This window comes from Neovison vison, chromosome 6, assembly GCF_020171115.1.
Source record: "Neovison vison isolate M4711 chromosome 6, ASM_NN_V1, whole genome shotgun sequence".
Lineage (NCBI taxonomy): Eukaryota > Metazoa > Chordata > Mammalia > Carnivora > Mustelidae > Neogale > Neogale vison.
This window is the reverse complement of record NC_058096.1, coordinates 202,392,999-202,419,552: the sequence shown is the minus strand read 5'-3', so window position 1 is coordinate 202,419,552 and position 26,554 is coordinate 202,392,999. Positions and strand designations below refer to the sequence as shown.

Here is a 26,554-nt window from a genome sequence, read left to right as displayed (position 1 = left end):
TTTTGGCTGTGACTAGAAGTGCACCCTCTGGCTGGGGTAGCCATCGAAGACTCAGTGAAGCTCTTGAGGTGTCCGCTCGCAGCCGTTACATACTCACTGTTCAGCTACGGGGGAAGGAAGTGCTCAGTCATTCACAGACGCCAGGCCTCAGGGGCTTCGGACCTGGGAATCCACATGGCCTGCGGCGTAGCTGGCCAGGCCCAGACTGGAAACGGGCAGACAAGGGCCTTCTCTGGCGGCTCTTTTCTCTCACCTCTCCCCATCTCCCCAGCGTGCGGTTCTGGCAAAGGGTAGCAACACATTTAGAAGTTCCATTTCTCTAAATTAAATAAAAACACAATTAAAATTTAGTAGGTGCTAAAACTTGGTTTTGAACTTTTATTAAAAAAATATATTTGCAAACATATAAAATTTAGGATGAAAAATGCTCATCTGAAAACATGTAATAACTTAATATTTGCAAACATACACAGATGGTATAAAATCCATACCATTAAAAATGTTAATGATGCAGTATTGCGCTCATGGAACAAAAACCTTGCTGTAATTCCAGAGCTTCTCAGCCCCACACTTCAGGGAGCTGAGAATCCCGTACACTGAAAGTCATGAGAACTGCATGGCCAAAGCAGTAATACAGAATTAAAAAAACCATTGAGAACACAGATTTTAAAAACACGTTTCTTAAGGAATCACACAGATAAAAGGGAAACACAACTTTGCATCTTCCCCATTCAAAGTGAACGATATTGCATCCTAGCATTTCAAATGAAGATGTCGAATAGAAAACCGAGTGAAACATTGCACACCTCTCCTGCTGATTTTGCTGGAAAACAGGCTCCTTGAGGCCCTGGCCCTCAGGGAAATGTTCTTAAACATAGCTTTGAAAAAGCCTAGTGTAAGTTGCTTTACTTGACTTAGATCTTAACATTTTATACACCTGAAAATGGAGGGCACTATTGGTTCCAGAAGGTACTCTGAATACAACCGAAGAAAACCAAAGATAGATAAGAACGAAACTCATGCTTAGCAGCAAATATGCAGCAGAAGGCAGGACCCACATCCCTGTGGTTCCTTGTCTTCACTCCTGTGGACTGGGCCCACTTGTGCCTGTGCTCCCTCTTGCTCTTCTGTTTCTATGTTTTGCCCAGTTACCGTGTGATGGCTGATTTTGTTTTTTTAAGCAGTTAGGCACCTTCAATTTCATGTTGCATTATCAGTAATACGATGGCAGTTATGGCCTCTACTACCCAAATGAGAAAACTTCAAACTACATTCTTGGGGGGAGTAGGGATAGTAATAAAGCTGCATGGTTTCAACATATTACCTAGTACAAGATTCGACAGGGTTTTTAATTTTTATAAGGAAACTTAGGCAGAAAAAGGACAGATGCTTGACATGCAAAATTGGGCCAGACACATTCTAGAGCGAGGCCCGCGTGGCCTTCAGCAGAGAAGGATCCGTCAATTCAGACTCTTCGCAAAGCCCCGCTCTGTGATGGCCACCCACCGCACCGCACCGAAGGTCTGCAAGGTGAGATGAGGACACTCCATGCACACAGTATGAAATGCATCTTCTAACACCAACAGGCTCGCTTGAAAACTCAAGGATTCAAAGTCCCACCTTACAAATCTCTGGAAGGACACCGGCTGCGGAGGAGCTGCTGCGGGGCAGGAATGTGGCTGTATGGGAGGGGCAGGGGTCTATCCAAAGGGGATGTTAACTACAGCAAAAGAGCAGTGCCACCCACTGGGGTTGGGGTGGATGCACGGACAGATGCAGTGGCCTAACTGTAAAATCTAGCCAGAAGCATCTGTGTTTTGGTGTCCACTTTGATTCAACTAAGGTTTGAAACAAAGGTTCCAGTCAAGTCACGGCAGCTATGGACACATGCAACCTAAGCTAGCGTGAGGTTCTGGATAGGAAATCTGACTGAGAAATAAGGCAACTGATCTGTGACTTTTGGGCCAGGGTCATCCAACTGCAACAGGTCAGGCTTGGCCTGACCTTTCAAGGACTCATTCTGGCCCGAACCTCCTGGTAATCATGATGGTGAACTTCTGGCTTCTGAATTTTAAGTAAATCCTTTGAATACATAACTTTGAGAGTTGAAACAGGTTGACCCTTTTCAAGTCTCCATGACTTGGGCACTTCAAAGTTTATTTTCCCACTACGGAAAACATAGATTCTCTTTTCCTGTCTGTCATATTCATTCCTTGGATGAAAAAGGTGAAAATTAACAGATCTGATTACCAACCCTCCATAGGACATTCTCTCTTTTAACTCTCTCATAATATTACACATACTCAAATCATTTCAACTCAAATGTCTATTACAACAAGAATCCCTTGATTCTTCCATGAACCGAGGCTTACCGAAACCACGCTGGGGATGCGATCAAACCTGTTTCCTGAGAACAGTCACAGTCACGTGGCTCCCCCGACACCATCTCCTGGTGTAAGCAACACTCTGGATCTTGCTCCGACATTGTCCTTCCTGGGTGATGTACGATCAATTCATTTTTGGTTGCTGGGTTTACACACTACCTTTGAAAACAAGCTCTTCCCCCCTTGAGTATGAGAACTTCCAAGCTTCCCTGACTTCTGCACAATTCACAAGTAACTATGTAGACAGCAAGAAAAGACACTAAATTGACAAGCAGAAGACTGCCCAGGAAGCATTTAGATTAACGAAAGCCAATTGAAGTATTCTTTAAGCTAAAAAAAGAAAACTAAGACCCAACTAAAACAAGCATGTAATTCACAAGTAATTTTCTAAAATCTCAGCTAGGAAAAAAAAAAAAAAAAGAAAATCTATGGATTTATGATTGAGTCACCATTAAAGCTTAGAATGATTGTTCCGAGGAACCGCCACATCCACCAGCATTATTCACAGCTAATCCTTATGCTACCTGGTTGAGCCAACTGGGTTTTGACCCCATCATTAAATAGTGCTCAGAAAAGTAAGCAGTGCATCTTAATTGGTTAAATACTACAAAATGATCTGTATCATAGAAACGAAGACACTTTCATTCAAAGAGTATCTTAAAATTACTATTGCTGAAATAAATCAAATTCTACATTAAAATATTACTCATCACCATTACATGCCATAAAAGAATAAATATAAATCATGGCAGGTCAATAGCAGCATAACAAAGCATCTTTACATATTTTCACACTTTGGGCTGCAAAAGTACTCACAGCCCAAGAATACATTGGTAAAGTTCTGAATTTCACACTTCGTTTTTAACTCCATTTTCTATAATAAAGTAAGGGCAGTGTGAATAACAGCTCCCTTTTCTGCATAGCTTTAAAACGACTCTCAGTAGACTCGAGGAATGGAACGAACCAGAATGGCTTTGTTAGATTGGTCCACTGGTCCTTTTGTCAAAGTGTTAAGGAAAACAATCAACAAGGACTTCTGTGTTTAGACAGAAAAGGAAAATAAGGCTACACTTCACACAAAACTTAACGTTTTCAAAACCACTCAAGAGGTTAACTTAAAGTGAAGGTTTCTGATCGAATTCAGTCTTTACCAGCCGCAGCCTTTGCTTCAAAGGTGTGACATGCTACTCCCATACCATCACAGAGCCTGGCGGGGCCCTAGTCACATGGTATCGCTGCCAGGGAGCCTGCTGCATGGCAGCACCAGGGACACTTAAGAACAAAACACAATTGAGAAGTTTCAGAACTTTTAAGGCCCAAATGGGGCATTCATAAAAATATACTTCATTTGAACAAATCAGTCCTAATTTGCCAACTTAAACTCTGATCCTTAAAACTCAAAGCTACTTTGTACAGAGCTGACTTCTGCTCTGATCAGAACTTGACATCAGCCTAAGGCTCAAACTCAAACTTCTGGGAGGGAGGAGCAGGGGAAGGGGCACTGGCTGGGCTGAACTCTGCTGCAAGGCTGGTGACCCCTCCTCCCTAAGACCTTGAGAGTGAAAGCAAGCTGAAAACCAGACTCCTCATTTCACATCCTTTCTTAGAGCTGATGAAAACACCCACACAACTTAACACAATGGTTTTTTTTTCTTTTCTTTTCTTTTTTTTTTTTTTTTTTTTTGTCAAAACAAAGGTCTGCTGGTGATGCTTCACAGTGAAACCTCCATTATCACTGAGAACGTCACTTGGAAAACATTCTTAAGGAATGAGTCTTTCTCATAGGCTCAATTTCAGGATTCTCAAAACTCAATGTTCTGTTTAGAAGTTTCCATGATGAGGCCTATTTGTTTGAGGTCGACATTCTGCCTTCGGGTTTATTCTGCTCCAGTCATAAGTTGTGGTTGTCTTTGTTCTTGGTCAGAACCTGCAAGTAGACTTCATGAAGCGTACTGAGGAAGCTGGAATCATTCTGGAAGAGATGGTAATGATTCGTTTACCTCAGCAGAACTTACTTCCTTGACAAAAGCTTAGGAAAAAAGCTGTATAAATGATGTATAACTGATTACCCAAAGAATCCCACAACCCAGAGGCAACTGTAATCAATATTTTGGAATTCACTCAGACACTTTTCCATTGGGAGTGTATGCTCAGAAAGAGAGAAACATTAGTTCCGGCTAGTCTCGAATTTACATTATGAACTGATTTTCTAAGAAGAACTCATATGTTCTTTAATATTGAAGACAAAGTTTATAGACTCAACTGCTGGGATGGCCTGCATACCTTTATTAGATGTATTAATGTATCCTGGAGCTGAGACTTGCTGAGAATAATGGAAGGCTTTCTCTGATTTTCTGATGTTCCAACAGTCAGCGGAGAAGGGGCATTTGCTTTTCTCTCAAGGTCTGCAGACCTTGTAACTGTCTGCTGGAAAACACTTGGGGACAACAGGACCGAAGACACTGCCATGGTTGTTGCAGTAACCAGTGTGGGGCCTGTGACCTGCAGGGGAACAATGGTCATGAATGAGGCTTGTTAGCTGAAGGATGAAGGGTTCATTTATTGGGAAGCCAAGTCTGATCATCACAGAAAGGAAGTATGATCCCAGCGGGTATGCACAATAATAACAAACCTATGATAAATTAAGAATGTAAAGTTTTATATGAGGAGCAGGGAATGACTGGAGGAGGGCATGAGGGAACCTTCTGGAGTGATGGAAATGTTACATATCTTGACTGGTACCCAAGGGATGTTATGTATGTTAAAACTCGCAAAACACCTACATTTTATTATGGGTACTACGCATCAGTAAAGTTTTGCTTAAAAAAAAAAAAAAAAGAAGAAGAAGAAAAGGGTTATCTGAGTAGCTCAGTTATTTGAGCGTTTAACTCTTGGTTTTGGCTCAGGTCATGATTTCGGGGTCATGAGATCAAACCCTCCCTCAGTCTCCATGCTCAGGACAGATTCTCTCTTCCTCTCCCTCTGCCCTCACCCCCATCCCCTAATAAATAAAATCTTAAAAAGGAGTAAAAAAACCCAGTTACATGAAACATAGTTTCTTTTGTATTTATTATTTTGTATTTATTATACCACCACAGGTATCAAAGACACAAATAAAACTTACACATAAAACGAACATCTACCTCCTTTCCCCAATTAGATGTACTTGTACGCTAACAGCCGCTAACCAACAGAACACACTAAATCAGAAATAATCAGCATTTTTAATAATTTCTGCATCTGACAGAATCAACAAACATCTCAATTTCTCCTTCTCCTGTTACCCTCTTCGTTTACAAATAGCCACAGTGTTAAGGGTGCAGCTTCTGGGGCCTGAGTCATCCAGTTTGTTTTTGATGCCGGCATCGCCCCCACTGATTCCCAGGCGGCAGGACAAGCTACAGGGAAGAGGAGTTACCACCACCAGGCAGGAGCGGGCTGCAGTTTCAGTTCTGAGACTTGAGGCCAGGTATAAAGGCTCAAAGGTAAATGGGAAGGTGAAAGTTCAGGAACTGAAAACAATCAGCATGCACTTCAGGGCTGGCAGGTAATGGAGGGTGGGGACAACTTTTAAAAAGTAAGGCCAGCAAGCAGAGCACACAGGCCCGGAGCCCGAGCAGGGTGGTAATTTAACCAGGCATCAGGGCCCTTGCAGGACAAAGAGTATTTCCTCCTCATGGAAACCAGGCTGACATGCTCTCAGCCGACAAACACTGAGCCTGCCCCTCTCCGTATGGTCCGGGAAGGCACTGTTCCAGAGACCATGACCGGAAGCCCACTGGGGCCGCAGCAACCAACTCTGCTGGGGGAGCAGGGCAGCCTGGCACAGAAGGGCACCTGAGACGGCTCCAGGCCCGAGAGCTACAACTTGCCACTCAAGCGACAATGTTTTACTTCATGCCCAGCGGAAAAACCTAAAGATAAAGTGCTCTTCAAAGAAAGGGAGAGTTGGGGCGCCTGGGTGGCTCAGTGGGTTAAAGCCTCTGCCTTCGGCTCAGGTCATGATCCCAGGGTCCTGGGATCGAGCGCCGCGTTGGGCTCTCTGCTCAGCAGGGAGCCTGCTTCCTCCTTCTCTCTCTCTGCCTGACTCTCAGCCTACTTGTAATCTCTGCCTGTCAAATGAATAAATAAAATCTTAAAAAAAAAAAAAAAAAGAAAGGGAGAGCTTACCGGGATGGTGCTGGGTAACACCTTAGGCTGGGCAAAGACTTCAGGATCCTGGTTTTGCTGCATAGACTGCAACGTTAAAAAGAAAAGATGAACTGACTTAGAAAGCTTCAATCAAGACTTCCTAACTACCGGGGATAAATTCACTTCAGCAGTTAAGAACAGTGCAGACACTACTAGTTCTGCCTCAACTGCAGGGCAAAGGCCCTGGGACGCCTTCCCACCCCCTCAGTCTCCCCAAGAACAGGACTGTGTGCAGAACCTTCAAGGCGTCTCTAAGGAAAAGAGTGGGGACATCCCACGCATGGTTTTGCTATTGAATCTGTAGAGATGCCACATCCTGGTGGCCTGAAACCTCGATAAGGTGGTGTGGACTCTGGATAGGCGGCGCTAGACAGCCTTCATCTAGAGTCACACCTCCACATGCTACGTTTTGTCCTTATTCACTGGGAGACAAAGAACTTCTCGTTGTAGAGCAAATACATTTAAAATTCAGTAAAGCCGGGGCACCTGGGTGGCTCAGTGGGTTAAGCCTCTGCCTTTTGCTCAGGTCATGATCTCAGGGTCCTGGGATCGAGTCCCGCATTGGGCTCTCTGCTCAGCGGGGAGCCTGCTTCCCCCCCCTCTGCCTACTTGTGATCTCTGTCAAATAAATAAAATCTTAAAAAAAAAAAATTCAGTGGAGCCCCAGACCCTGAAGGAAACGAGAGGTAAATCCAAATGCACACATGCGTCGGGGCCCCTGCAAGGAGGCACAGTGGAGAGCAGGGCGGCGCTGCGGCAGTTCAGGCCGCTGGCCAGGCTTCCAGAGCAGCAGGCCCACTGCAGGGGTGTGGTACTCATCTGTCAGAACATTCTCTCTCCGTAGACTTCACAAAACCTCAACAGAAATGGCCCAAAAGCACAGTTTCAAGATAGAACCAAAACACTGTTTTCTGTCTTTCTGTACAGGACTTTGAAGGAATGGAACAAAACTGTCCATCAACTACGAAATCACATACAATTACTATGATGGACTCTCTGTACACTATTATTTGGTGAAATATTAAGATTGCGGGTTATTATTAAAGGGCACAGGGCTGAAATCCTTGTGACTCTCACCTGTAAACCTGCCAGCCTCATCCATCACTGAGGGACAAGCGTCTTCATACCTCACCAGCATCGACTGACAGGTCCCATTGCTCGCACTTGTTAATGAACCCACTGGTCCATACCCCCAAAGTCAGGCCCCCACCAGCTCAAGACTGGGTAACCGCCTGGCTTCCTTCCTGACGGTGGTCCTGCTTCCGTCTTCTCCTTGCCCTATTCACCACCTCTGCTCAAAGGCCTTAGGAGGCCACCTGCCCTCCCTGGGCTCTGAGAACAAGCCTCAGACTGCTTCACATAGTTTCCAAAGCCCTACTGATTGGCCAGTAACTTCACCTCCAAGATCCTCCCGCAGGAGATCTGACCACACTACAGGTCTTCATGTTTAGTAAATGCTGCTCATCTCCAGGCCTCTGCACATGCTACTTTCCTTTCCTTGTCTCAAACACTGTTCTCTACCTCTAGGGAAGGTCTGATTAACTTCTGCTGAGTCTTCAGATCTCAGCTGAACATGAGCTTCACTAGGAAGCTTTACTTGATCCTGTATCTCCCAATCTGGGATACTGTTACGGCACCCCAAGTGCACCTGGCCCAAGGTGGGCACTCAGTGAATACCAAGGGAACTGGGGATGGGCCAAAGCTGGGAATAATCTGCATCTACGGTCCTGAGTCAAATGTGGACTTCTGGACTTGTGAGGCAGAAACAAACCAACCCTCTACAACGCATGCCCTGATAGGAAAACATTGGTGTGGCTTCTTGGCTCCACCAGCTGCTATCCCTGGGGCAGTGGAACTGAGTCACACCACCACGTACCAGTGATCTGGCTGTTCACTACAGGGCTTCTTACCTCCCGTCTTCCGGCCCCGGATGTACCTAACAGCCATCTCTTTGAAGGGACTGCATCCTAGCGGTCACTGTTAAGGCCTCTGAAGCTTCCCCCACCAGTCAGAGCCACCCAGCCTCCCGCCAGTACCTGAAGGGGAGCAAGCACCATGTTGCTCAGGGATGCTGAGGCTCGAGCTGCTGCGGTCTTGGAGGGAGGCTCTATGAAGCTCTCGGGTGTGGCTAGCTGGCCGGCTGCTGGGGAAAAGCTGGGTGCCACGGCTCCTTTCCCAAGAGACTGCGTCTGTATTTGGTCATGCTGTGGGGTCAACCTGAGTTTCTGGAGAAGATCCACGCTTGGGAGGGACGTACCAGCTGTGTTTGTCACGCTCAGGGGGGCCCTGAAGGGGCTCTGGGTGGCAGTCAGATTGGCATGGCTCAGCTCAGGGACTGGCTGGCTCAGGAGTGGAGACCTCTGTCTCGGCGTGGTCTTCACCGCCTGTATCATGGTGGTGTTTCGGGGTAAGCTGGGCGGAACCTGTGCTGTAGGAGCTTCTGCTGGTAAAGTGGGACTGAGCACAGGGCGCAGTGGGATGGCATAGCCTGGGGCCTGCTTGTCACCGGACTGTGTGATGGAGGCAGGAGTGATCAGCACCGGGGTAGGGACTTCAGGTGGGACTGAGTGGTGGGCAGCAGGATGGACACCCAGATTTTCCGACTGAGGGGCTCCTCCTGATTGCTCGAAGGAAAATGGTAGGAATGAGCTGGACTCTTTCTGGGAGGCATCTCCTGGCAGCCTCTCCACTTCTTCCGAATCCAGACCCACAACAACTGGCTGTTCCTTTGGCAAAGAGGTTCCAAACAATTCTTCCACTGTCAGATGTTTGTGTCCAGATGGAGCAGACTACAAAAAACAAATCGAAGCACCCAATGAAAGAAATCTCTTGCAAACCAGTGTAACCAAACTTCTTTCCCATCAACCAAGGATGGTTTGTAGAAGCAAGGATGGATGGAGTCTGGAACTAAGGAACCAACAAACTGAAGATGTGCTAGGGATTAAGGCCAAATCATCTCCCTACGCTGGTGGGCAGAAATCTGTATTTATAATAAAACCCAAGTTTTAGGGGCTCCTGGTATAATGTTAGAATTTACTTTTTTCCTTGGCAAATGGCTATAAGGCAAGTATCTTATCACAAAGTTAATAGTGATTAACTGCCCTATGTCAGCAATGCATGTAAGGACATAGGGATCAAATGCCGAGTAAGCAATCCTCCCTTTGTTTTTATACTTCATAGCTCTTTTTTTTTTTTTAAAAGGGTTTTTTTTTTTTTTTAAAGATTTTATTTATTTATTTGACAGAGAGAAATCACAAGTAGGCAGAGAGGCAGGCAGAGAGAGAGAGGGAAGCAGGCTCCCTGCTGAGCAGAGAGCCCGATGCGGGACTCGATCCCAGGACCCTGAGATCATGACCTGAGCCGAAGGCAGCGGCTTAACCCACTGAGCCACCCAGGCGCCCTATACTTCATAGCTCTTGATAAAAAGCTAGCCATTGCACCTTGGGGACTAAGTTCCAGAAGACAAATTTAACCATTCTGTAAATAGCAGGCCATTCCTTCCTACCACCAAATCACAGAATCCTTAAGAAAAAGCAAAGCACTTACGTCTGAAAATGTTATAAGTTCCATCTATTAGAGTGATCTGGCTTGCTGATACCACTGCAATGATCTGAAGGAGAAATATTTATGCTTTTTACTTCTGAGCTATCTGTACCTTTACTTTAAAGCAGGATGGCCATATTCACTTACCGTCTCTTTTTTTTTCTCTTTATCTCCAAAGTGCCAGGGTCTGTTCTGACCTGGGCCCAGAGGACACAGTAGGAGTAACAAAAAAAGTCTGACCCTCAGCAGGACTTATGTTCTAGTGGGAGACTAACCTAAGTACTTTGAAAACACTAAGCAACCTCAACATATGTTTTTTTCTTTTCTTTTTTTTTCCCCCAGTAAGCTCCATGTCCAGTGTGGAACCCAACGCGGGGCTTGAACTCACAACCCTGAGAGTTAAGACCTGTGCTGAGATCAAGAGTCAGATGTTCAACCAACTGAGCCACCCAGGCACCCTTGATATACGGTTTTATTTCTAAAGCATGTGGACTAGTTACTCAGATAAACATTTATGTAGAAAAAGACAATTCACTGAAACACATGGCTTTCGGCACCTGAGAAGGCCTAGAAAGGCCCGGAACCACACTGCACCTGAAGCACAAGCACGAGAGCAGGAGGGTACAACATTTCTACAGGAAAAAAGCGCAGTTTTTCCTCAGGCAAATGTCTCTTTCATCCGTGTGATCAATAATTACAGGTTTCCCCGGCTATCTGCACGTGGAGTGTGCCTAGGAAATGTTCATTAAGCCACAATGGCAGAAAGTAAAGCAGCGATTATTATTAATTCATATGGAAAATTTTTGACCATTTCTAGACCCCAGAATAGTATCTTTTGCTTTTTTTTTTTTTTTTTTTTTGAGATTTTATTTATTTGTGTGTGAGAGCTAGCAGTGGGGAGAGGCAGAGGCGGGGGAAAGAATCTCAAACTGCTCGTTGAGCATGGAGCCCGACATGATGGATCCCATGACCCAGAGATCATGACTTGAGCTGAAACCAAGCGCTGGACACTCAACTGACTGAGCCCCCCGGTGCCCCTCTCTTCAGCTTTTCAGATACCTCAGCACAGATCCTGCTAACAGACGCACAGAATACTTGGAGACAAAGTGCAGGTGCTTAAGACCCAGGGATGCTGAGTGCGGTTCCCAGGGCAGGGGCTCGGCGGGCCACTGGCTCTGCGCAGGGTATCACTGCCTCTGTGGTGGCCTGCTGCCACACAAACGCCAAATGTTATTTTTGCTTTTTTACCTTTTCTCATAAAAGCAAAAATCCTCTTTGGATTTCTTTCAGTCAGCAAGACAGGTACTGATACAGGTCTTCCCTAAAAGCAGAAGTGGCTTCATGCGAACTTCTGAAAAGGGCGGGGTGGGTGGGACACCCCAATGGGGTTTAGCGGGGGCCGTGGACACCGCGCTGGGATGGGCGGGGTGGGAAAGGCGGCCGGCACCCAGGACTGAGGCTGCCGGGGAGCGCACTTCTGAGGGTCAGAAAGCTAAGGGAGTGCCACTGTCCAGTCTCCCGCATCACCTGCTGGGGGAGTGGCGCCAGTGCGGCTGCTGGGGCTGCGGAGAATGTAGGTGGGGCGCGGTAACAGTGGTGAAGACGCGGAGGCCTCCCGCAGTTGTAAAAAACGAATTTCATACTAAACCACTTCTTAGAAAACATTTTTTAAAGAAGATTCTACTTATTTATTTGAGAGAGAGAAAACAAGTGGGGTAAGGACAGAGGGAGAAGCAGACTCCCGCCGAGCAGGGAGCCTGATGCGGGGCTCGATCCTGGGTCTCCGGGATCATGACCTGAGCCAAAGGCAGATGGTTAACCAACTGAGCCACCCAAGTGCCCCGTTAGAAAATACTCAACAGGGCCGCCTGGGTGGCTCACTGGGTTAAAGCCTCTGCCTTTGGCTCAGGTCATGATCTTAGGGTCCTCGGATCGAGCCCCGCATCAGGCTCTCTGCTCCACGGGGAACCTGCTTTCCTTGCTCTCTCTCTGCCTGCCTCTCTGCCTACTTGTGATCTCTGTCAAATAAATAAATAAAAATCTTCAAAAAAAAAAAAAAAAGAAAGTACTTAACAAACAGAATTAATGTAATCTATCTTGGCAAGTTAACATGACAAGAGGCTTTTTTAACTGAAGGGATTCTCAAATGGCAGATTCGACCCCCCATTAACATGCTGAGCGAGACTAGTGAGACTACCTTGTCACAACACTTCTAACACCTGAAGGGGATTTTCTAGATTCAGGATCTTGGTTCAGATACAAGGCAGCACTGACATCTATTATATACTGTGGAGGTAAAAAAGTGCAAAAGATGTGTATGCTTTCATTTATTTATTTTTCTACTTCTGAAAAAGTTGTATAGCTTCGGATCTGAAATCAAAGATACCTAGGTTCAATTCCCAGCTGTTAATTGGGGAAATGACAGTCTCTCTATTGAGTTCCCCCATCTGAAAAATGGGGACAACTGTGGCAATTACCTCCCAGAGCTGCTGTGAAAATGAAATTCTCAACGTGATGTCTGGTGCCCAACAAGCATTCAGTAAGTGGACATTGGCGGTTCTCATTTTATGAACACCATACAGTCTTAACAGCAATCAAGATAAAGTTGTTTCCATGTTTTAGGGAACATCACATAATACACTGGGATATTAAAAGTTCATCAAATCCTTCCGGAATATCATACCCGCAAAATGTAAAATAACAACACAGCACCTGATGGGCTCTCAAGGTTGAGTTATTATAATATCACCCTGTCGTTCCCTGATGCAAGGAGTCATTAGAGACAGTTGTTTAACATTTCAAATCCATTCAGTGTAACTCAAAACAGACAGTGAATTCTCACTTGGGACACAATTCTCCATCCAGGGCACATAACTGGAGCAGGATGCACAGGTTCCATCTCCCCCAGGCGAATATTGACTTACTTCTGGATCTCTGGCGTTATGAAGGCCTACTGAGGAGCACAAATGTAATTCCTTTTCCCCCTATTTCTAAAAGTTACGGTAGGGGTGCCTTGGTGGCTCAGCCAGTTAAGAGTCCAACTCTTGATTTCAGCGTGGGTCATGATGTCAGAGTAGTGAGACAGAGCTCTCCACCAGGCTTTGCACTCAGCAGAGTCTGCTTAAGATTCTCACCCTCTGCCCATCCCCCCACTTGAGTTCATGCTCTCTCTCTCAAATACGTAAATCTTAAAAAAAAGTTATGGTAAATATATGTACCCAAATTTAGCAGTATAACGACATGGGAGTGTAGAACTCAGCGGCACTCAGGACACTCACATTGCTGTGTAACTAACCAAGATTTCCTTCCCTCATCCACAGCCCCGATAATCTCCATTTGACTTTCTGTTCCTATCAATCTGCCTGCTCTGGGCACCTCGTTCAAGTGCAGTCACATCATATTTGTCCTTTCGTGACCAGCTTCCTTTGCCCAGCGTCATGTCCTTGAGACTCATCGACGCTGTAGCAGGTGTCAGAGTCTCCTTCCTTCTACAAACGCTGACTAGTACTCCACCATCTGCACATCCCACCTTTCATTTATTCATTCATCTGAGGATTGACATGAGTTGTTCCCACCTTTTTGCTACTGTGAATAATGCTGCTGTGAACATTAGTGCAAAAGTACTTGTCTTCATCCTTGTTTTCAATTCTTTTGGGTATATACCCAGGAACAGAATTGCTGGTTCATATGGTAATCCCATATTTGACTTTTTGAGGAACTGTCATACTGTTTTCCAAAGCTGCCGCAACATTTTACTTCCCCACCAGTGCTGCAAGAGGGTTCTGGGTGCTCAACACTCTTGCCAGCATGCTGACCATTTCTAGATCTTATTTGAGAAGATGACTATTCAAGTCCTTTGCCCATTTTTGAATTGGGTTAATTCCCCCCTCCTTTTTTTTTTTTTTAAAAAGATTTTATTTATTTATTTGACAGACAGAGATCACAAGTAGGCAGAGAGGCAGGCAGAGAGAGAGGAGGAAGCAGGCTCCCTGTTAAGCAGAGAGCCCAATGCTGGGCTCGATCCCAGGACCCTGAGATCATGACCTGAGCCGAAGGCAGAGGTTTAACCCACTGAGCCACCCAGGCACCCCTGGTTAATTCTTTTTCATACACATTATGTTTAGAACAAAATGGTCAAAACTGCTTGGCAAAAAAAGTACTTGAAAACCACACCAACTATTATTCATTAGCACAAATTATGTAGATCTTTACCACTATGTTCTATTTCATACAGATGTATATACATAGCAAAAGTATTTAGGTAAATATATTTTGAAAAATACAGACCATATTGGGGCTATTTTGTGGAAACCTGAGTCTTTCCCAGGTAAGAATACAAATATTTTTATGCTACAAGAAAAGGATTCGGGCACCTGAGTGGCTCAGTCGGTTAACTGTCCAACTTCGGATTTTGGCTCAGGTTGTGAACTCGGGGTAGTAGGATTCAGAGCCCTGAATCAGCTCTGTATTGAGCTTGGAGTCTGCTTGGGATTCTCTCTCTCCCTCTGCCCCGCATTCCCCCAACTCCCTGCTCATATGTGCGTGCTCTCTCTCTCTCCCTCAAAAAAAAAAAAGAATGAGTAATAACAGGACCTGGGAAAATTCAACATGAAATATACCTTAGCCTTAAAAACATGGCAATTATTCAGGTAGCAATTTTCACCTGTCCAATGGAACGTAACTCAACTTTTGAAAAATTAAAATTACCTGCATGTACACTTGGAATGTTTTTACACTTTAAAGAAAGGTATTTCTAATGGTTTAAAATTGACTTCACATTAAAAAATGAATCCATATGGGAAAGCCCTGAACCCTGACAGCAAAAGCAGCAGAAAGTTTCCAGATTTCTCCATTGGGGCCTCCCTCTAACTTCTGCCTGGCCAGAAACATTCTCAGACTTTTTCTGGAATAGGATGCATAGCAGGGCATAGGGTTTCAGGGGAATCTCACCTAAGAAGGGACAGATGAAGTTACGATGGCAAGCAGAGAAGCCACAGACAGAACACTCACCGAGTGGGAGGCCCTGTGCTAAGCACTTCACATGCATTACTCTTCGGATCAGTGAGGGCCACCCTGTTATCACTGCCATCTTGCAGGTGACACCCAAGTACAACAGAACCAGAGTCAACCTAGTCCTCATGATAAGTCCATGTTCTTGTTTTTTTTTTTTTTAAATTTATTTATTTGACAGAGAAAGCACCAGTGCTTGACTCTGTCAAGCAGGCAGACAGAGAGAGAGGGAAGCAGGCCTCCCCGCTGAGCAGAGAGCCTGATGCAGGGTTCGATCCCAGGACCCCGAGATCACGACCTGAGCTGAAGACAGAGCCTTAACCCACTGAGCCACCCAGGCACCCCTGATAAGTCCACGTTCTTAATCATTATGCCCTGTACTGACTGATATATCAACATATTCCAGGTGAATTGATCAACTGGATGGTGAAAATGACTTCTAGAAAACAGAGGTGTATCGACAGCTTGAATAACTGAGGGGCAGCTACAGGTCAGAATGTACTCACTTTTAGAAATACATATCACTGGCTGAATCAGTCATGAGAGGGAAGTGAACAAAGCATGCTTCTCCACACAAAAGCTTTATAGTCTCTGCATTTGAGAGGACCCCTCTCTCCCTTCTTCGCCCACGACCAGAAAAACTGCCAGGCTGCTCGAGTAGTTGGCCTTACTTATTCATGAATTCATCTTCCCTCATCCACAGAAAAGGTGAATTTTATTCTTCCTTTGTCTGAATTCTATGTTTTGCAATGCTTCACTTCTATCAAGTTTTAGTCTGACCATTCCCCTTGCGAAATGGAATTCAGGGAGCAACAATGTATGGTGCACAACAAAATTCTAGGCTTCACATTATTCCTTCACCCCACAGCTCTCACCAGTTAGGGAATTTCCTATTTCTGTCTGGATCTATGGTGTCCATGTCGGATTTCCTACCTGGTCAGTGTACTGGGCACACCAGAAGCTATTTTTTTTTAAAGAATTTACTTACTTATTTGAGAGAGATAGATGAGCAGGGGAAGGGCAAAGGGAGAAGGAGAAGCAGACTCCCTGCTGAGCAGGGAGCCCAACATGGGGCTCGATCCCAGGACTCCAAGATCATGACCTGTGCTGAAGTCCAATGCTTAACTGACTGAGCCACCCAGGTGCCCCTATATTCCTATGCATTATTCTTAACCCCAGGACCCCCCCCCCGCCAATTTATATATATCTATATATAATGTACTAGATAAATAGTCCCAAGGGAATTTTAGCAAGTGAATTATGAAACTGAAATGGAATTTAATCCGTGAAGAGTTGACGGCATTACTCCCTCCGGGGCACCAGATGGCAGTGTTGCCCAACAAGTGTACTATCTGTGTGCAGGGCTGCTGATGGCTTTAAGATAATTTTAGACAAACACATGGCTTCTGACATTATCCAGATCCCAATATTCTACAAAGTTCTGTCACTGTGGCCTAGAAAATGGACTTTCAGAGGGATGTGTGAATGAAAGTGCTCCTCAGAGGGTCTAATTCTCTGTGTGTCCACTTCAATCATGTGTCTCCACAGATCCGTCACTGGTGCTTTTGCTGGAAGGCCGAGCATACACAGCTCATCACTCCCTTCATCTTTCAATGGACAGTGTTTTATGGCTCTTAAGGCATTCTTCCGGGTCCACTTCTTCACCCCCCCATCTGTTATTAACTTGGCTTGAAAGCTTATTACACAAAGTCTTTAATGTATAATACAACAGAATCTGTGCATGAAAATAATTGTCCTTAAACTTAATGACTACGATTCCTTTTCGGTGCAGTTACCCTATTTGTGACAAATGAACTCAGTCATTATTGCTTTTAAGACAGTGGAAATTTTGTATCTCTTTATCTGGGTGGTAGTTACAATGTTTAAAAGTTACATCTTTAGAAAGTTTAAGGTTTACACTTGAGATTTGACATTTGTTTACTATGTGTTAATTATATACCAGTAAGAAAATGCTCATATCCTAAAGCAACCAGATTTTTACAAAATTACCCTGGGTCTCACTTTTCACACACACACACAATAATGATATTAATGCTAGCTTCATCTCACGGTTTTATAATTTCTGTGTGAAGAGCTATTTTCTGTACAATAAAAATGATGCTAACACTAGGTGCCATGGGACTTAAGAAACAAAGCCAAGGGTATTGTCTGTTTTCATTTGCCTGGAAATTTCTGCACAGTTACTGTTTCCTCTCTGCCTTTCTTTCCCTGGCCGTGGCCACAGGTATTGCTCCAACCTGCTTCCGTGCCCATTTAGTCAAGAAGAGCGCGGCCTGGCACCTGCCAGACTCTCGAGAGACAAGGCTGGTCTGCTGCAGTGCTGAGGCCAGACTCCAGATACTGGGCTCGGCACTGGCAACTTTTTTGTCTGTCTTTTCAGAAAGCAGGCACTGATTCCCCAAGCCTAATTTTAACTATAATATGGATTTGTAATAGGAAACCTCTTCTATCCCAAGGTCTGTGTTCTAAATGGTTCTCTGAGTCTTGGATCTGTTCCTTCATTTGGTTCTCACCGTTGCTCTGGGAGTTAGGCAGCACAAGAATCCTTAATCCCAGGACTAAGAAAGGAAAGGGGAAGTGACTCATGAGTCAAAAAGGGGATGTGACTGGCCCAGTGAACACTCGGGCTGATACACCAGGCAAGAAGGAACACAGGGATGCTGTCTGCTCCTTCTCTCCCTCAACATTTATTTTGTAAAAATTAGATGTTATATAGCACAACTTTTAACAAACGTTTGACCTTCAGAACTCTAAATGCAAATACAGTAAAAATGGAGCATGGGAATGCAGTATAAAAAATCTGGCTTAAGTTATCACCTAAACACTTAAAAACATTATGGATACATTGCTGATGGGAATGTTAATGGTACAACATCTCTGGAAAACTCTATGGCAGTTTCTTTTTTTTTCTTTTCTTTCTTTTTTTTTTTTAAGATTTTATTTATGTATTTGACAGAGAGAGATCACAAGTAGGCAGAAGCAGGCAGAGAGAAAGGGGAGGAAGCAGGCTCCCTGCAGAGCAGACAGCCTGATGCAGGGCTCGATCCCAGGACTCTGGGATCATGACCTGAGCCAAAGGTAGAGGCTTAACCCACTGAGCCACCCAGGCATCCCATCTATGGCAGTTTCTTAATAAACTAACACATGGTATTACCAAGCGACCCACATTTGCATGCCTACCATTTTCCCCAGAGGAATGGAAATCTGTGTACAAATACCTGTGCACAAGTGTTCAAAAACCTGTGTGCAAATGTTCACAGAAGCTTTACTCGCAATAGCTAAAAACTGAAAACAACCCAGATGTTCCTTCAACAGGCAAATGATTAGAAATGGTTAAACAAATCTTGGTACTCCCACTTGACTGGGCGGCAGAATAAAAGAGAACAAAGAGAACAAACTACTGATAAACCCAATAATTTCAATGACATCTCCAGGAATCATGCTGAGTGAAGAAAGACACTCCCAAAAGGTTATATATTATATAATTCCATTTATGTAACTTTCTTGAAATGACATTATAGAATGGGGACAGACTAGTGGCTGCCAGGGCTAGGGATGGGAGGAGGGGAAAGGCAGGAAGGTGTAACGGGGAGTCAGTGTGACAATGTTAAGGGCAACACGAAAGACCCTTGTGTTGATGTAAGTCTTCGGGATCTTGACCATGGGAGTGGATACACAGAGCTATGCAGGACATTAAATCACACAGAGATACATATATGCACAAACACACAGAAACGAATGTGAAGACAACTGAGCCATGTGAACCACATGGGCAGACTTTGTCAATATCCTGGTTGTGATGCTGTACTTTACTCTGCAAGCTGTCGTTAGTGTGGAATGGGTAAAGGGTATGTGGGATCTGTCTGTATTATTTTTTTATAATTGCATGTTTATCTGTAATTATCTCAAAGTAAAAAGATTAGTTAAAAAACTATGGGTTTTGGGGTCCTGGGCTCGAGCCCCGCAACGGGCTCTCTGCTCAGCGGGGAGCCTGCTTCCCCCCTCTCTCTCTTCCTGCCTCTCTGCCTACTTGTGGTCTCTCCCTCCGTCCAATAAATAAATAAATAAATAACTTTAAAAACAAAAAACTATAGGTTTTGGGGTGCCTGGGTGGCTCAGTCAGTTAAGTGGCTGCCTTCAGTTCAGGTCATGATCCCAGGGTCCTAGGATTGAGTCCCACATCAGGCTCCCTGCTCAGCAGAGAGCCTGCTTCTCCCTCTCTCTCTGCCTGCGGCTCTGCCTACTTGTGCTCTCTCTCTGTCAAATAAATAAAATCTTAAAACAAAACAAAACAAAACAACCCCCCCCCCAAAACCCCGTGGGTTTTATACTTGGTATCTGTTCATTTATCAAGTCATTGGCTATAAAGAAAACTCATTCAGTCAACAAACATGATAGATGCTAGGTGCTGAAAATACGGCAATGAACAAGGCAGGCAAAACCGTCTGTCCCTGTGGAGCTTACACTTAGGTGGGGAGGAGACACAGTATGCCCAGTAAAGAGTATCACAAACCTTGTCAGCTGGTGAAGTCATAGGGAGAAAATAAGATAGAGGACAGCAGTACGGCAGGATTGTTCCTTAAAACAGGGTGACCACACAAGGCTTCACCCGTATGGAGAACACTTGAGACTTGAAAGAAGTAAGGAACAAACCCAGTCTGGGAGGAAAGTATTCCACACAACGGGAACAGCAAGTGTAAAGGCCTGTCCTGACGCAGGGGTGAGTCTGGCACATGCATGGAAAGGCAGAGGAGCCAACGAGGCTGGGGCTAAGTGAGCAAGGCAGAGAGAGAAGATGAGGCAGGGGTTGGGGGCCAGAGCAGGTCGGGCCTGGGGGACCACTGGCATGACTGATTCAGTGAGAGGGGGCACCACTGGAATGTTTTAAGCAGAGGAACACCATAATCTCACTTAGGTCGGATCAGGGTTACTCTGGTGGCTCAGTGAAGAAGAGGTAAGAGGGTGGTAAGGGCAAAAGTTCTACAACGAGAGTGGGGACTCCTGCAAAATCCGGACGGAAAAACGGACAAATGATAGAAGTGGATGTTAGCATGCTGCTGGTATGCACCTTGACAGATAAATGACAAATCATATAACACTGTGTTAACACCCTTACAAAATACTACTCTGTAGTATTTAGCTAAGGCTTTAGTTGTACGGACCTTGTCTTGTGACCCCGATGGCGTCTCTTCTAGAGTCTCGGTGCTTCCCAGATTGGAGAGCTGACTACTTGGCTGTAACCCGGGGCTGGAGATATTGGAGTCGCCCATCTGGTTCTGCAATTAAAAGGAAAAGTATATCATGTGAAAACTTTGCTATTATTTGGGTAGCAAAACATCATATATACTAAGCTATCAAAATTAACATGTCCCTGGGCTGAAGTTTGGGGCTTTTTTTTTTTTAAAATCTAGTCTCTTGATAGCTTGCTCTGAACTGTTTATGGTGTCTGTTTTGACATGTGTAATAGTCAGCAGATGCTGGATCAGAGAGCTCAAATGTCACTTTAGTTTCTAGAGTGTGTAATTCCACATCCATCTAGTGATCTTTTTTAGGTTTTTTTCTCTTTCTCTTTTCCTTTTCTTTTTTTAGCACAGTGTTAGGCACTCCAATGTTAAAAGAATGGCCAAGAGGCATTTTTTTTCCTATTCAAATGACTTAATCCTTATTTCAGAACATCTTTTACTCAGTGTTTCCCAGTTACCTAGAGGTGAAAGAGTGTGGGAAAGCCTATGAAGTACTTTTTGGAAACATCTAGTACTGAAGTAGCGGACAATTCTCCAGGTCACACAGTGCCCATGAGGAAAGTGTGGCCACCAGACAGTTCTACAGCATTACTGACTACATTCCCTGTGCAGTACTGTTTATCCCCGGGACTCACTCGTTTTTACCTGGCAGCCTATACTTCTTAACCCCCTTCAACTATTTCACTTGCTTATAAAACAGCTTCATCTCCCACCACCTCTTTATGCAACACCACCATCATCCTGTATCAACACATTATGGAGAATGCCTGGAATTAAACTGAATCAGAGAAAAGCTCAAAACACTGCTCACAGCAAGTTCCCAGAACAGAAGATATAAAATGTTCAGAAGCATTTTAAAAATTGAGTTTGCACATAAAAATCCCAGCTTGTTATTTTCAGGTAGAGGCTGGATACCTTGGCAACAACGAGCCGGAGCTGAGCTGCAGGTGACCCTCTGATGCCGGGCCAGGCTCTGTCTGCATCGGGTCCGCCCTGACCCGCTGCACGTGCTCCCATAGCCCATGTGGTTTGGGGGGCAGCTGAGTCTCCTATATTATCTCAACATGAGCTACAAGATGGGTTATGCTTTAAAAGGTCTCTGGAACTTCAGATATTTTTTCATACATGTGCAGGACTGTTCTTGGAAAGTTTCCTGAGTATGTTGATGACACTCTAGTATTTGTATGGATTGGGGGAAGTGGACAATCAAAAACTTTCTTGAGGTTAATTTTACAATATTTGGTAAAAACCTTAAAAATGTCAAAATCCGGGGCGCCTAGGTGGCTCAGTGGGTTAGGCCACTGCCTTCGGCTCAGGTCATGATCTCAAGGTCCTGGGATCGAGTCCCACATTGGGCTTTCTGCTCAGCGGGGAGCCTGATTCCCTCTCTCTCTCTCTCTCTGCCAGCCTTTCTACCTACCTGTGATCTCTCTCTGTCAAATAAATAAAATCTTAAAAGAAAAAAAAAAAAAGTCAAAATCCACAGCACATACCCTCCCCAAAGACTGATGAATCACAGACCTGTACCCCTGAAACGAGTAACACATTATATGTTTAAAAAAAAAAGTCAAAATCCTTTGATCTACCAATTCCATTTCAAGTAATTTACCTTAAGAGAAAATGTCCAACACGAAGACTTAGCTACAGGATATACTTCTGAGTTCTTAAGAGACTCACAAAACCCCCCCAGTGTATTGTTTATGTAAGGCATGGAAGGAAAAATATGCAGCTATTAATATCACTGTTCTCTTTTTCAAAGACTTTTCATTCTACCAAAAGAAATCTCACAGGGACTCACAAAGACATTGCTCTTTGGGAAAAAAACTAGTTATGAAAGAGTTAATAAAATAGACTTTTAAAACTAGTTAATAAAAGTAGTGTAGAAAAATGTACCACACACATACTGGGACATATTTATACATACTTTTGGAAGGATACATAATCCTGTATTATCAGTAATTATTTCTAGGTGGTGGGACTGTGTCTTTTTCTTCTCCTCTAATCTTTAAATATAAAATACAAACAACCCCACAAAAATCTAGGATAATTTCTGCAGTTAGAAGCAACGCAACAAGGAGCAACTGTAAAGAACTGTGGGCTTAGCTATCTTTCTTTATGTTAAAAAAGGTAAGTTGGTTGAAACAAACTATGGGACTGCCAGGGAGGGGTTTACCATAGACTATTCTGATCTCCAAGCAGTTTCTATTTAAATCCTTCACCCCAAAATCTGGAATTTCATTCATTGCATGACACACAGTGGATGGGGGGTTTTAGGACTGGGAGCACATCCCATTGCTGAGGTGTGGTTTGTACCCTGCCCTTGACTCTGTCAATCTAAGTCTCTACCTAAAGATAAACGAAGGAGCCATCTGGAACCATGCCGCAGCTGAGAGCGTGCACGCAAACATTGAGATATGAATTCATGGGTCACTGCTAATACCAAGCCCATTTGGTGAGATGACAGGCAAGTGCAGATAAGAAACAAAACTGTTCTTTCAGGAAGCTCCGTCTATGTACAGATTGTTTTCAAAACAGAAATAATACGTCATCAAGTAATTACCAAAGATTTGACTAAGTTCCCAAAGGTTTTAGTTTTAGACATTTTATTTATCCCATACCATGGGAACATTTTCTTTACAACAGTTATTTACTACAGTGTTCCCCATATTCTTACTTTCACAATGTGTATTAACCAGAAAACAGGTCAGATTTTCAGACTGCCTGCTTGACTTCAAGTTCCTTGATAGCTCCGTGTACAAAAACTAAGCTTCCGTTCCTCTTTCATTTTGTGGCCCCTCTCTCCTTAGCCTGAGGGGTAGGCTGGGGCTCCTTCTAGAACGCCAGTTCTGGTGACAGGCCCGACACTTTCTGTCCTGTGTGGCAGCACTGTGACCTAGTCATCACTACGTATGTGTCACGGAGCCCTGAGTTTATTAGTTACCTGTTAATCAGAACACAGAAAAGCCTCTACAAAAACTGAAAGAGGCATCTGTGTAGATAATCCAGATCTTATTAAGGATATGAGGGGATCTGGGGGGAATATAAGGTGACTTGCAAGTACAAAAAGTGATTCTTAAAATTTATTCTCATCCAGTTCCCTAGACATCAGTGAATCTACTACAGAGATGACTGCTTTTCCTATATTAATTTTCACAGATCCAGAAATTCCTCCTAATTCTCTTCTATGATACACTGAGTGAGGCATTTGGTATAACTTGAAACTTCTCATGGACTCCACTGTATACTTCTCTACACCGGAAATGGGCCTTCCTTTGGTGTCTAAATAGAACTTCCTTTGTCAGAGGAAACTCCCTTCCAGAGCATTACTTCCAAAGTTTGCTTCCTAGACTAGATTCTTGAGATGCTAAAGGGGAGTATGTGAAAAATGGTCCTGTGGTTAAATTAACTTGGGAATTTACTATAGGACCTCTCAGAGTCTTGAGCATTGTAAAGCCCCATGAAGAGGGGGGAGGGGGAGCCACGTAAACAATGTTTCCTTAACTCACTTGACCAGCTGGAACCTTTCCATAAGGATCATTTGCTAACCATGCAGAGGCTAGTGTTAGAGCAGAACCGTTTGGGAAACACACCAGAGAGTGGTTTTCATACCTTATTCCTTAAACTTTGGGTGAGGTGAGGATTACACAAAAAATGAAAGAAAATACTTAACAAAATACGAGTAAAGAGTAAGGTGACAATTACAATTCCACAGCAACAAAGTGCCGCAGTGGGAACCTTCAGTCCTGCTCCTAGGAAGCGTGGGGCTCCGAAGTGCCCGAGTCAAGCAAAAAGCCAGGACAGTTCCAAAGCCACATGCGCAGTTTGAAGACCACTAAGGAAATATGCACTGCCTGACACACAGTAGACAGTTCGTAAGTGTGTATTAAATAAATTAACAAATACACTACAACTTCCATTTTATTCAACCTGGGGAGGAAATGTTATCATTTAACTTTTAAACTAACACACAAAAGAGAGAGAGGAAAAAAAAAGTATTCTAGAAAAGCTTCACATGTGGGTAAAATCCAAATGTTGCTTATTAAAGGCCGTGAATCCACCACTAATTACAGACCATAAATACACCCTTTAGTACTAGCGGGTGCAAATGATCAGACTACATAAATTCCTAAGCCCTAGCAAAGACTGCAGGGGTGAACAACAGGCAAGAAGCTTTTTCAGAACTACCTGCTGCAGGCTAACTTCTGCACCCTGAAACCATTTTCTCCCATAGTAATGACAGAAAAAGAACATTCTGCACTTTCATGCCAACTCAAGGACTCTGAGATAAGCCAATTTCTTTCCCTGTCTTTTGGACTAGAAACAGTAAGATGCACTTTCTTTTTGGACTAATGATCTCTCCTGGCCTTGAGCTAACTTCTGCAGCGGATGAGACCCTGGCAGGCCTCCTCCCGTCTTGGTCCTCCCAGTCAGCATCTCACCCTCTCATATTCATCCTTGGCTCTGCTGAGCATCTCCAGGATGTCGATGGGCCTGTGGTCACTGCAGCCATTGGCCTGGCTGGGACTCTGCTTGTCCCGAGCCGCTTGCTGGGACCGCCGTGTCTCCTCTTCTACAACACTAGCGGAAGAGAAACAGGTTTCAGAAAGACTTCTTTAGACACAACCTGATCCATGAAATCTCCTGGTGCTCGTCTTCTCAGGAAAAGGAAAGAACGTCGTAGAACACAAATACAAATACAATACAAACGCAGGGCCTCGGTTACCTCATCCTGGGACTACGTGACTCACTGCTTCACCAGCTCATGCACAGTGATGCCGACTGATGGTGTCTCACTGTTAGGAAAGAAGTATGGAATCTCTTCTAGCACTGGTGGGAGCAGTGAGTTAAAAAAGATGAAATTATTTTTCTCTTTTTTGAAGACTCTCAGACTCATTCAAGTACCAGGTAGAGTACATTTTCAAATGGATATGCCAGCGAGACAAAGACAGGCTGCAGAGCTGAGGAGCCCACTGTGCAAATTTTGTACCAACACTGACCTACCGAAGAGGGAGAGGACCTTCTTGAGAAGAGAGGTCTCAGGGAATCTTCAAAGGTTTCCCTTATTCTCTTCTTAGAAATCACTGAATGGGTGGCTGAGGTCAGGGTGATTGTGGCAATGCTCTTTATTCTGATGAGTGCTTATGCTAATTCTGCACTTGAAAATGCATAAAGCAAGAAAAGTTGAAGGTTAAGAATGCCACTGATAGGTTCTTTTTAAAGTTCACTTAGGTTTTAATCCCAGCTTTAATGAACAGGCTTATCAGCCACAGATTATTATGGGCACAGACCCAGCTTGATAACTGTATGAACTGAGAACCTTCTGGATAGTGATAAAGATAGGCAATAAAATAATTCAGGAGCAAAAGTTTTGAGTTTTTGTTTGTTTGTTTTTGAATAACAGGAGTAGGAAAAGAACAGGCTGCTCAGTGTATGTTCACTGCTTTAAGACAGCCTGCCTAGGAGCTCCCATTAATGTGTGTGGGATGGTTCTTGTATTTGAAAACATTAAACAATACTAAACAGAACCTTTACTTTTATTTATTTATTTATTTATTTATTTAAAAAAGATTTTATTTATTTATTTGTCAGAGAGAAAGGGAGAGAGAGCAAGCACAGGCAGAGGCAGAGGGAGAAGCAGGCTCCCCGCCGAGCAAGGAGCCCGATGTGGGACTCGATCCCAGGACGCCGGGATCATGACCTGAGCCGAAGGCAGCTGCTCAACCAACTGAGCCACCCAGGCGTCCCTATTTTTATTTTTTTTAAAGATTTTATTTATCCACTTGAGAGATGGAGATCACAAGTAGGCAGAGAAGCAGGCAGAGAGAGAGGAGGAAGCAGGCTCCCTGCTGAGCAGAAAGCCCGATGTGGGACTCGATCCCAGGACCCCGGGACCATGACCTGAGCCGAAGGCAGAGGCTTTAACCCACTGAGCCACCCAGGTGCCCCCAGAACCTTTATTTTTTAAACAGCAGAATCATTCTGAGTTTTTAACATTCTAACATGTATTATGATTCTCCAAGAACGGTGGGCTTATAAATTTTCCCAAGTTTATTTGACCACAGAATCTTCTCCTGAGGTGGGATTTGTTTGGAAAATGCTACTTTAAGATAATGTCATTTCTCTATCTAGAGTCTAATAGCTCTGAATAGGATGACAGGTCAA

The 26,554-nt window shown here is 44.2% G+C and overlaps 1 protein-coding gene across 1 annotated transcript in view; it reads right to left on the bottom strand.

The window, feature by feature from the left end:
• Positions 1 to 351: 351 nt before the first annotated feature.
• Positions 352 to 26,554, bottom strand: part of DCP1A (decapping mRNA 1A) — a 59,930-nt gene continuing 33,727 nt past the window's right edge. The window contains exons 5-10 of the mRNA XM_044253384.1: positions 24,832 to 24,970; positions 20,312 to 20,425; positions 8,612 to 9,364; positions 6,555 to 6,620; positions 4,668 to 4,886; positions 352 to 4,356 (exon numbers count right to left, since the gene is read on the bottom strand). Coding sequence (XP_044109319.1) covers positions 4,276 to 4,356; positions 4,668 to 4,886; positions 6,555 to 6,620; positions 8,612 to 9,364; positions 20,312 to 20,425; positions 24,832 to 24,970 — 1,372 coding nt within the window. The 3' untranslated portion in view covers positions 352 to 4,275. The remainder of the gene's footprint in view (positions 4,357 to 4,667; positions 4,887 to 6,554; positions 6,621 to 8,611; positions 9,365 to 20,311; positions 20,426 to 24,831; positions 24,971 to 26,554) is intronic.